At 38.4% G+C, this 11,862-nt stretch overlaps 2 protein-coding genes and 1 long non-coding RNA gene across 3 annotated transcripts; all 3 read left to right on the top strand.

The window, feature by feature from the left end:
• The first annotated feature begins 3,681 nt into the window (after positions 1-3,681).
• On the top strand, positions 3,682-5,266 carry LOC130993533 (uncharacterized). Its single transcript, XR_009091695.1, has 3 exons — positions 3,682-4,103; positions 4,242-4,295; positions 4,982-5,266. It is a non-coding gene; the product is annotated as an uncharacterized LOC130993533 (long non-coding RNA).
• A 72-nt stretch (positions 5,267-5,338) lies between these two features.
• Positions 5,339-9,329, top strand: LOC130993531 (uncharacterized). The gene is made up of 6 exons (XM_057918456.1): positions 5,339-7,562; positions 7,647-7,746; positions 7,832-8,544; positions 8,664-8,907; positions 8,977-9,106; positions 9,194-9,329. The coding sequence occupies exons 1-3, from the start codon at positions 5,398-5,400 to the stop codon at positions 8,186-8,188; spliced, it is 2,622 nt and encodes an 873-aa protein (XP_057774439.1). The 5' UTR covers positions 5,339-5,397; the 3' UTR covers positions 8,189-8,544; positions 8,664-8,907; positions 8,977-9,106; positions 9,194-9,329.
• A 34-nt stretch (positions 9,330-9,363) lies between these two features.
• Positions 9,364-10,246, top strand: LOC130993532 (uncharacterized). Its single transcript, XM_057918457.1, has 3 exons — positions 9,364-9,517; positions 9,606-9,713; positions 9,792-10,246. The coding sequence occupies exons 1-3, from the start codon at positions 9,434-9,436 to the stop codon at positions 10,173-10,175; spliced, it is 576 nt and encodes a 191-aa protein (XP_057774440.1). The 5' UTR covers positions 9,364-9,433; the 3' UTR covers positions 10,176-10,246.
• The last annotated feature ends 1,616 nt before the right edge of the window (positions 10,247-11,862 follow it).

The following is an 11,862-nucleotide window of genomic DNA, read 5'->3' as shown; positions in this document are numbered from 1 at the left end:
AGCTCCTTTGCCCAGATACAACCTCACAATTTCCTATGCTCATACATAATTCGATTATGGCCCAAACCAAGTAAAACAATTACCTAGACATAATTAAATAAAATAAATAAACGAAATAAACATACTTGAATTGAAATAGATGTTCAAAAAGTAATCTTTGGGCAGCATCAACTCTGCTCAAAGCAAATAAAAACAATACATAAAATAAAAGGTGCCCCAAATGGCTTGTTTCTTCCTTGGCTAGACTCTCATTGAAAATAGAAATACAAAACAAACTAATCTAAGGTGTGGAATTATGTGTGGTAAACTCCCACTCTCCAAAATCCGTCCTCTGGGCGCAGAGTATGCATCCTTATATAGAGAATGGTAGTGGGCCTTGGGCCAGGTCCATGCATATTAGGGCTTCTGGGCGCAGCACTTAGGGTCTCTGGACACGGCGGCTAGGGTTTCTGGGCGTAGCCAAGTTGCTGAGATTTCTTTCCTTATTTGCTTAGCCCAAATCAGATATGCATCCCATAACTTTGGTAAGTAAATTAAGTCAGATCCTTTTGTATATGGTAAGTGGATATCCACCTTCTTCTTTCCTTATGTTGTGATGGGTGCACCGCTGTGCCCTCGAACGCCAGGTTGTGCCCCAAAGTTAGCATCAAATTTCTGCACAATTTTTGCTTAACCTCTGACTTGCGGTTGTGCCCTTGAACACCAGTTTTTGGCGCTTTGCCCTTGAATGCCAGATTTTTCCGTTGTGCCCTGGAATGCCAGATTTTGCTTCTGTCTCGTCGATGTGCCTTTGAACGCAACTGGATCTCGCATGGTACTTGGTCTGGGCACAGGAGTACAATTATTGTGCCCATGAATGATCTCAAATCTTTGCATCTTTTTTGGAATGCAGCCTGCTTTGTCCAAGTTCTCGTCCACTTGTCCTTATGCCCAAAGTGTGTCCTCCCAAACACAAAAGACACAAAACACACAAAAAATAAGACTCGATCTAGGCCTAAACGACATACAAAAAGAGCACAAAAAACTATGTTTATCTTATTAAAAGTGACACAGGTGTCATGTCATATTTACTACTTTGTGTAGATGATATGTTGATAGCTAGTAAGGATAGAGTAGATATTGAGAAAGTAAAGTCTGACTTACAGCTAGAGTTTGAAATGAAAGGTTTAGGAAAGGCAGAAAGAATTCTAGGTATAGATGTTGACAGAGATAGGGAGAATGAGAGACTATGGTTATCTTAGAAGTCTTACATAGAAAGGGCATTGAAGAGATTCAATATGGATAAGTCTAAGGGTATTAAAGTTCGCACAACACTTCAAGCTTACAGTTTAACAAAACCAATGGATGAGAAAGAAAGGAGGTTTATGGCAAAAATTCCATATGCTAACATTGTTGGAAGCATTATGTATACAATGATTTGCACTAGGCCAGATTTAGCACATGCCATAAGTGTTACAGTCCAATCATTATGTAGGGTATGTCATGAATTAATTCGTTACTTCAGCTGTCGTGTTTTGTTTACGAATTTTAATTTAATAAGTATCATTACAAATTTGAATAGATATGAAAAGAATTTTAATATTAATTACATAGATATTGTAACCGATTAGGAATCTATAATTTACTATATTATCCTCCACTATTGCAGACGTGAATTAGGAGGCTCTAATTTAGGACGATTACAATCCATAAGATCTTCAAGATCCAATGAATGGGATTGGTTTCTATTTTATACATTTAAAAGTGTTTATATTATAGCCCACCTATATATATATATATAGGGAGAGGTTCAAGAAAGAACCATAAATAAAAAAAGAACGGAGAACCATTTTCAGCCATTCGATTATCAAGATCTACGGTGGATGTATCATCTTGTTGGATGAATGCAGATCCTGGGTTCGAATCCTAAAGGGAGCAATTTTTTTTTTATTTTTTTGAGTGCATTAATTTTAACAGCGAATGCATTAATTTTTATAGTGGATGCATTAGATTTGATGGTTCTCACGTTCTCACAAATAATGTAGTTCTCTCTAGAACCACACCCTATATATATATATATATATATATATATATATATATATATATATAAATATATCATTCAATCTTAAGTCATATTTGGCACAAATGGATATAATTATGTCTACGTGTACCTAATGAATGACACAATTGACACGAATTTATCCATTTGTACGAATTGTATACCATCATAACCCACGCGCTCCAACCTACGTGCAAACCCGAATCCGATCCGCCCTAATTAAAGGCAAAATAGTCCTAAAACGTAAAAAATGACCAAAATTTGTATTTTTTAGATGGGAGGCCAAATATTTAGTTTGATTGCTCAATATGACTATCTCACAAGTTGACTCTAAATTAAAATGTGGACATGAGTGCTATATAGCTGATTTAGAAGATGAGATTCAGTGTCTCATAATTTTATATGTGTAATTATGTTCCACTCTTATATACTCCATCCGTCCCACTATAAGTGACTCAAAACTCGGCATGAGAATTAAGGAGAATGTGTAAATGTATTAAAAGTGGTAAGGTCCCACACTTTTTTAAAGGGTTAAACTTTGCCATTTGTGGAAATAGGTCACTTATAGTGGGACGACCCAAAATGGAATACAAGTCACTTTTAGTGGGGACGGAGATAGTATTATTTTAATAATATTTTTTATAAAAAATAAAATTTATTATTCTCTCCGTCCACGAAAAAGAATCATGTTTGAGGGTGGAAACGAGTTTTAATAAAGTTATTGTAAATAGAATAAAATTACAACCTATTAACTAATAAAAAGTGAAATTAAATAATAAAAAATAATGTATGCCCTAATTAAATAAAATAATTCTAGTTAATAATCACAAAATTAAACTAGAATATAAAAAGTTGAAATTGGAGAAAAACTATATAATAAAATAAACAAAATTAAAGAGAATATGCACTCATATAGCCAAATTGGGGATTAGAACTCAATATTTGGTCCTCCAATTTAAAGATAAAAATTTTGACCATTTAATTTTTTGCAATTTTGGATTGTATAGCCCTTAATTTGGCGGGACCGAATCAGGTTGGGTGCGGGTTCGGGTGGTACTTTTGATCCTATAATGTTATAATTTGTGTCAAAACTACCAAATTACCGAGAACCAAAAAATACCAAGTAGTTGATACTTTTGGCACAAATATTGTCATTTGTGCCAAAAATATCATATTACTTGATTTTTTTTTATATTTCTTTTGGTACTTTTGGCACTAATATTCTTATTTTTTTTTTATTTCTATTGGTTCTTTTGGCACAAATTTTAACATATTAGTGCCAAAAGTACCAAATTACTTAGTATTTTTTTTATTTTTCTTTTTGTTGGTACTTTTGACACAAATTATAACATTAGTGTTATAGGGCTAAAATTTGTAAACTTTGTATTTCTGAAGGGCAATACAGTCTGAAATTGCAAAAAATGACAAAAATTTGTGTTTTAAGATGGATGGCCAAATATTGAGTTCTATTGCTCAATATGGCTATCTCAAAAGTTGGCTCCAAAATTAAATGTGTTATAATTTATTTCGTTTATACTATAGTTTATTGTATCTTTATCTTGAATTAAATAATTTCAATACATATATTGTATTTCATAATGTAATTTCATAAGAAAAATATGCACAATACACACTACAAAAAAGCGCGTATTTACCGGCGAAAACTACCGGCGGCGATTTTGCCGTCGGTAGATAACGGCGGCAAGGCGGCGGCATTGCAGGCGACCCGAAATTTCGAAATTACCGGCCAGTTACCGACGGCAAACTCGCCGCCGGTATGTAACGGCGGCGTCGCCGTCGTTAATGTTAAAATACGCATTATTTAATTAAATTTATAGACTTAGCGGCGGCAAAATCCCCGCCGCTATATAGCGGCGGCATTTGCCGTCGGTAACCTTTAAAATATAGGGCAGCGGGTTTGCCCATTTTTTCAGTATCTGCGCCGCAACCAACCCCCCCACGCGAACAGAAACTACCCCCCCAGCCCCTCCCCTGCTGCTGCTGCTCTTCCTTCGCCGCCGCCTCCGCCGCCGCCGACCGCCGCCGACCGCCGCCGACCCAGCAGGTATCTCTCTCTCTCTCTCTCTCTCTCTCTAGATCTATATATATATATATATATATATATATATATATATATATATATCTAATTAATTTTAATTATATATATATAATTATATAATTTCACTTATATTATTTATTGTAGTTCGACGACCTCGTTTCACCGCCTTCTTCACGACACCCACCGGAAACCACCACCGTACGCTCTCTAATTTATTTATTTAATTATTTAATTATGAATTTATTTATGTATTTAATTATATATTAATTAAATAGATTTAATTATTTGTTATATATAGTTAATTAATTTATAATAGATTTTGTTTATAATTAAATTATATGAAGCATGATTAATTTTAAATTATATTAATCCATTTAATATATGATGTTGTTAGTTAAATTTTAAATTATGAAGCATGATTAATTTTAAATTATATTAATTTTAATCAATTAGTTTAAGTTGTTTGTTAGAATAATTTATATATGTTGGATAATTTTGTTAAATTCAATGTTATGTGCTATGTGTTTATGAAATGTTATATTATTATATATATATATATATATTGTGGGATAGATTTAATCAATTTCTTAAGGATCTTCTCCCTTTGGGATAGAAATTGATTATTTCTTAAGGATCTTCTCCCTACAAATGATTGTTTTTAATTTAATTACCATGATTTTTATTGCTTTTATTTGTATTGTATTATTGCTTCGACATTGGGGGGTCGGGTAGACCTAGTATAGGCTTAGTAAATTAGGACCACTATGGTCACTATAGTTGCTGGTAGAGTCGAGCACTTGGTAGTTAGGATAGTGGGGTTATGCTGTCGAAATTTTGTTAGATTTCAAGTAATTTATTATGTTTTATTTGTTTTTTTCAATTAGAATTTGCAAGAATGAGTGATAATCGTACGTGGATGTACGCGAGATACAATGATCGTACCGCATTTGAAACGGGGCTTGAGTTTTTCCTTGAGTGGGCGTTCAATCAAACGGCGTACACAGATGGACAAGGTAACATTAGGTGCCCGTGTAAGAAGTGCAAGAATCAAGCGTATTTAGATGTACCTACGGTCAGAGAACATGTTAGTAGGCGTGGATTTGTCCTGAATTACAAAGTTTGGGTTTGTCACGGGGAAGCACCGCTGTCTATGCCGAGAGAACATGCTATAATGAATGAGGATGATGGATTATATAATAACTACGAAAGGATGGTGCATGACCATGCTGGACCTAGTAATTATCAAGATCCTCCAAATCTGGAGCAGCCGCCCAATAATGACGCTCAACAGATTTATAATATGTTGGATGCAGCGGATACTCCATTGTACGCAGGATGTGACACGTACTCACAATTAAGTTGGATGACTCAATTCATGAGCATAAAGACTGAAAGCCACATGTCAGAGAGGACTTACAATCAGATGTCTTCGATGATGAAAGCTGCTTTACCAGAGGGTAACAACTGTCCAGAAGACTTCTATAGTACGAAAAGAAATCTACGTGGTTTGGGTTTGCCAGTAGAGAAGATCGATTGCTGTGTTAATAACTGCATGTTGTATTGGGGGGAAACTAGTGAGCTACATAGTTGTATGTTCTGTGACCAATCACGATATAAGGACAGCTTGCGTGCATCTGGGAGTCGCAGAAAGAAACAAGTGCCCGCTAAACAGATGCACTATTTTCCCTTGACGCCCCGATTGCAGAGATTGTTTGCATCTCCTGCAACTGCTGAACATATGCGGTGGCATGCGACCTCCACAGACGATGGGATAATGCGCCACCCGGCCGACTCTCCGGCATGGAAACATTTGAATTCAGTCTTTCCTGGATTCGCCGATGAGATTAGAAATGTGAGGTTGGGCCTCTCTACAGATGGTTTTGCCCCATTTGCACAATCAGGGCGTCAATATTCTTCTTGGCCAGTTATTGTCACGCCGTATAACCTGCCTCCGTGGTTGTGCATGAAAGAACAATTCATGTTCCTCACAGTCCTCGTGCCTGGCCCATCAAACCCAAAGATGAAGTTGGACGTATTCTTACAGCCATTGATACACGAGTTAAAATCTCTGTGGGAGGTTGGTGTGAACACTTACGACATATCGTTGAAGCAAAATTTCCAGATGCGAGCAGCTCTGATATGGACTATCAGTGATTTTCCAGCGTACGCTATGTTGTCTGGGTGGGGTACAGCTGGGAAATTGGCATGTCCACATTGCATGGAGAATACAGAAGCATTCACTTTGCCGATGAGTGGAAAACAATCGTGGTTTGATAATCATCGGAAGTTCTTACCTCCTAACCATGTGTTTAGGAGAAACAAAACTTCATTCTTGAGGAATAAGACATGCAATGTTGGTCCACCAGAACAAAGATCAGGAATACAAATCTTGAATCAAATCGAGGGGTTAGGCTTCATGAAGGTTACCGAAGACTTCGATGGCAGGAACGCTCAACTCGCCAAATATCAAGATGTAGGGTGGAAAAAGAAAAGCATATTTTGGGATCTACCCTATTGGAGATATCTTTTGATTCGACATAATCTGGATGTTATGCACATTGAGAAAAATGTGTTTGATAACGTGTTTAATACTGTCCTGAATGTGAAGGGGAAGACAAAAGATACAGAAAAATCTAGAGAAGAATTGAACACCTTCTGCAAGCGGAAAGAGTTGAAGAAAGTGGATGGAACTCGAGGGTATCCGAAAGCATGTTATACGCTTGACAGGGAAGAGAAGAAGATCTTACTCCAATGGATCAAGAGTCTTAAGTTTCTCGATGGGTACGTGTCAAATATTAGTAGATGCGTTGACATGAACGCCCTGAAGATGCACAACATGAAAAGTCACGACTGTCACGTGTTCATGCAAATCCTTCTGCCTGTTGCATTTAAAGAACTTCTTCCTAAGAATGTTTGGGAGGCAATTACAGAGTTAAGTTTCTTCTTCAGAGAATTAACATCCCGCAACGTGGCCATATATGACATGAGAATACTGAGTGAGAAGATAGCTGTTACTCTTTGCAAACTTGAGCGTATCTTCCCGCCTAGTTTATTTGATTCAATGGAGCACCTACCAGTTCATTTGGCAGATGAGGCACGATTGGCTGGTCCAGTGCAATATCGGTGGATGTATCCTTTTGAAAGATATTTGAGGACATTAAAAAATCATATAAAGAACAAAGCCAAGGTTGAGGCGTCCATCGCCAATGCATACTTACATGCAGAAATGTCAACCTTCTCTTCGTTTTACTTTGAAGATCAAATATCTACAAAGTGGACAACTTTGCCTCGCAATATTGAGATGCCCGTTGCTGAAAATGATGATCCTCTTTGTCTCGCCATATTCAAACCTATTGGGCGTTCACTTGGCCGAGGGACGAAGAGATACATGGATGAGCGCGAATGGCATGCTGCACACATGTATATTTTGAGCAATTGTGCAGAGGTTGCAGAGACATATAGCAAGTGAGTATTCTCGTTCAATTTACGTATAAGAAGTGTTCATCATATATAGGTGTTAACATATTTATTTGATTCTTTGTATCCAAGGATCTTCAAGGAGGAAAAACGATATGCAAATCCTTACATGACTGATGCAGAGTTTGAAGTCGCGTTTCACAACGAGTTTATTCTGTGGTTTAACCATTACGTAAGAGACGATAAATTTATGTTAAATATACATTTACTTACTCTAAAATTGGCTAGCAAACTTAAATGATATTTGTGTGAAACAGGTTTGTCGTCCTTGTAACGACGAGTTGAACCCTTATATTAGGTCGCTTGCAGCTGGACCATTAAGGGAGATTGAAACATACTCCGGCTATTTCGTGAATGGCTACAGGTTTCACACAACTGATCATGATAGAGAGAGTGCGACTGTGAACAGTGGCGTTTGCATAAAAGGTTCGGTCTATGGTAGTGATAGAGATGTGCTAGACTTTTATGGGCGTCTGCAAGAGGTTTGCGTGCTGGAGTATCCGGGGTATCCAATTAAGCAGACAGTCTTGTTCAACTGTGAATGGTTTGATTTGTCGGCTCAGGGAACTTCTATTGATACAGACTTCAAGTTAGTTTCACTGAACCACACATGAAGATATAGGAAGTATGATCCCTTTGTTTTGGCGAGTCAAGTAGTTCAAGTGTTTTACTGTCCCTATCCCAGTACGAACCAATCAAAGAAAAATTGGTGGTCAGCATGCAAAGTCAACGCAAGATCTAAGGTTGAAGTGTCTACTGCAGCATCTACATCAACATTAGATCAACCATTTCAAGAAGAAGTGGTTACTATTATGCCTACTCACACAAGTGTAGGCATTGAACAACCACTTCTCCTTCATCCCCTCGGTGGAGTCGTTGAGATTGAAGATGACGATGAAGCAGAAGACGATGATTCCCCGTTGACATCTAACGATAGTGATGATGATAGTAGTGATGCTTATGAATAAATGTAAATGCACATTTTGGTTGAATTTGATTGCAAATTTGTTATGTTTATGTTTATGTTTGTTAGTTACTATTAATGTTACGTTTCGTGAAAGCGTTTGTTAATTTAATTGTATGCAACAGGCATCATGTCTACCTCTCGAGGTTTGTTGGGATTTGGGAGGCAATCTGGCGTTAATGCGCCAGAAGCTACAGCAGATACATCTGATGGGTCTGGGACGCATATTTCTGGGACTCCCGAGACTCCCAATGCTTCTAGTAGTTCACGGGCTAGAAGGCCTAGGGGCCCTACAGCTGCCGCTATCAGAGAGAGAGAGGTTAAGGCACCTGATGGGAGGACGGTATTTCAGAGGCATCCTGAGACTGGGTAAGTACATTAGTTAAAATTACTGTTTCTCGTACACCATGATTAAGTGACAAAATTACTTGTACACAGTGTTTTGTTGGAGCCCACTGGCCTGTCCAAAGCTTGCACGTGCACATTTAAGATGTTTGAAAACACAGGCGGGTACACATGGAAGTTGACGCCCCCGGCGATGAAGGATAAATTTTTTGATGAATTACAGGTACAATTAAATTTATAATACATATAAATATATCATATTAAATTGTTAAAATGTTTGATATTAAATTAATTCTCTTTCTTTCAACAGAAAGAGTTTACGTGGAAGCCCGAGGATGAGCATGACGTGAGGATCATGTGGGAGACAAAAGCCCGCAAAAGGTACTCCGACATGATGAGCGACTACAAGTCAACTCTCAAGCAGTGTATCAGCCAAGGGAGAGAGATGTCTAGGCCCGTCTGGATGACTCCCGATTTCTGGACTGGACTCCGGGATTACTGGCATCAGCCCGAGGTTGAGGCTGTTTCAACTCGAGCTCGTGCCAACCGGATGTCCGAGCCCGATGGGGAGGGTACAGGGATCAGTAGGCACGTGGGCGGGTCCCAGTCGACTCGTATCCTGCAGCAGTATATGGTATGTAATTAACAAATAATTAAGTATATAAATTAAATTAATATATTGACTAATATAACTTATTTATCTTATATAAATGCATATACAGAGCTTGGATCCTGGTACTCCCCAGGATGCACCGAACTATGCCACCTTCCTCCGCCTCCACACGTACGCCGACGGAAGTTATACGTCGGAGAGAGATGCTAGAATTGACGTAAGTGTTTAAGTTTATTCAAATATTTAGTGAATGTATTTATTTTCTAACAATTATGCATTGTTATGTATGTATTAGGCCGAGGTTCATCGACTGGCCGCTGCCACAGGACGACAGGAGCGGCTAGACGAGGTGTATTTGGAGGTGGTGCAAATTGATAGGTCACGGATCTACGGCGTCGGGAGTGCCGGGCAGAGTCAGGCTAGTAGGGGGTCTATCCGCAGCACGGGCACTTCTGCGGTGTCTCAGCAGCTTTATGAGACACGGATCTCCACGCTGGAGGAGCGATTGGCGGCAGAGCAAGCACAACGCCAACAGATAGAGGAGCGCATGGCGGCAGAGCAAGCAGAACGCCAACAGATGCAGGACCGCGTGGCTCAATTGGAGGCGTTTATGATGATGTATAAGGCTCCGCCACCTCCACACCCTGATGCCGATGATGATGATGATGATGATGCTTAGACTTATGTTTATGTTTTCAAACAAAATTACATTTGCACTTTCTTTTCAAATTTATGTTTTATTGAACTATATATTTCAAGTGCTTTAATTATTAAAACTATAAATGTTTTATATATTTATGGCAATGATGATGATGATTGCATTTAACATAAACAAATAAATTCAAATCACATTATAATAACCAAATTAAAACACTTTTGGTGTATTAATGTTAAAAAAAAAAAAATTAATTAATTAATTAATTAATTATTAAATATTAATTAAATATTTTACCGACGATAAAAATAAGGACCGAAACGAACTCGCTCACTAATTAACAACATATTTAAGGTATTATCTCCACATATTCAAAGATTATAATTATATGAGTGAGTATATAGCATTTAAATGAATTAATAGATGTAGATATATCAATAATACGAGTGTTCTGTACTGGTGATCACTCGAAAAGAATTTCAAAGTTAAGCGTGCTTGACACATAGCACAAGCAAGATGGGTGACCCACTGGGAAGTCGGGTCGCCGACTGGGAAGTTCGTCTAAAGTATGCAATACCGTATAAATACGGAAATAAATTGTGGATATACAATATACAATAAAATAAATAAATAAATAAATAAATAAAATAAAATAAAATAAAATAAAAAAATAAAATAAAAACTATTACCGTGGGCAAAACGCCGTCGGTAGTTACCGACGGCAATTTCCCCTCGGTAAATACCCGGCCATCCTCCGGCGTGAACCACCGGCCGGCGGTAGATTTTTACCGACGGCGATTCGCCGCCGCTAGTTAGCGGCGGTACTCGCCGTCGGTAGTTTTCCGGCAGGGTCAGCCGGACTCCGGTGGCTCTCTACCGACGGCAAGATAGCCCTCGGTAACTAGCGGCGGTGTCTGCCGCCGCTATTTCTCCGGCTAGGCTCCGCCGTTTAACGGCGACAATTCCGGCGGCAGCGCCGCCGTTAACTGCCGACGGCGGATGTTCGCCGCCGTTATTGTCGTTGCCGACGAACCGTTTAGCGGCGGGAGATTGCCGCCGTTATCGCCGCCGGTAACACTATTTACCGGCGGCCGTCTTTTTTTACCGACGGCATTTAGCCGTCGGTAATCAGCGCTTTTTTTGTAGTGACATTAAAAATATTTTTTTATAAAAAAACTACCGAAAATCGCCGGTTCGGACCTTGAACCGCCGATTTTCAGCCCGACTCGAAATTGTCGGTTCAAGGCCTGGAACTGGCCCACCAAGAACATTACAAGGGCCAGTTACGATTCGCCTTTCCAGTAAACCGTAAGCGCCGGTTCAGGTCTTGAACATGCAGTTTTCGGCCCATGTAGACCACTAGTTGTGGTATACTGAATTTCAAGCTGTTAATTTAGTGATAATGTGGTTAATGCTTAATGTTAAAATTTTAAATTTAGGTTCATCAAGCACGATATTTTAAATTATTTGTTATTTATAAAAGATAAATAAATTAAAATGCGTGTTGTTGTACAGAAAATGACTGCTGAACTATATATATAATTAATAAACGTAGGTTATACACATCGACAACCGAATCAATAAATAAATTGTGCACTGGATTACGAAATTGCGATACCCAATTCTCAGTAAGAAGATTGACATACATATATATACGTGTACCTAACAGCTCTTTCAACTTATCTTTCTTACCAACAAAAAGTGGCTCAAA

This window comes from Salvia miltiorrhiza, chromosome 7, assembly GCF_028751815.1.
Source record: "Salvia miltiorrhiza cultivar Shanhuang (shh) chromosome 7, IMPLAD_Smil_shh, whole genome shotgun sequence".
NCBI classification, from domain to species: Eukaryota; Viridiplantae; Streptophyta; class Magnoliopsida; order Lamiales; family Lamiaceae; genus Salvia; species Salvia miltiorrhiza.
Note: the sequence above shows the minus strand (reverse complement) of the source record. Positions and strands in the feature narration are given on the sequence as shown.

Excerpts from the sequence above, each read along its gene's own strand:
- LOC130993531 (XM_057918456.1), top strand. The coding sequence starts at position 5,398 with ATGTTGGATGCAGCGGATACTCCATTGTACGCAGGATGTGACACGTAC. Across the intron at positions 7,563-7,646 it reads GTTGCAGAGACATATAGCAA|GATCTTCAAGGAGGAAAAAC; the intron begins GTGAGTATTCTC and ends TTTGTATCCAAG. Across the intron at positions 7,747-7,831 it reads TTCTGTGGTTTAACCATTAC|GTTTGTCGTCCTTGTAACGA; the intron begins GTAAGAGACGAT and ends TGTGTGAAACAG.
- LOC130993532 (XM_057918457.1), top strand. The coding sequence starts at position 9,434 with ATGTCCGAGCCCGATGGGGAGGGTACAGGGATCAGTAGGCACGTGGGC. Across the intron at positions 9,518-9,605 it reads GTATCCTGCAGCAGTATATG|AGCTTGGATCCTGGTACTCC; the intron begins GTATGTAATTAA and ends ATGCATATACAG. Across the intron at positions 9,714-9,791 it reads AGAGAGATGCTAGAATTGAC|GCCGAGGTTCATCGACTGGC; the intron begins GTAAGTGTTTAA and ends TGTATGTATTAG.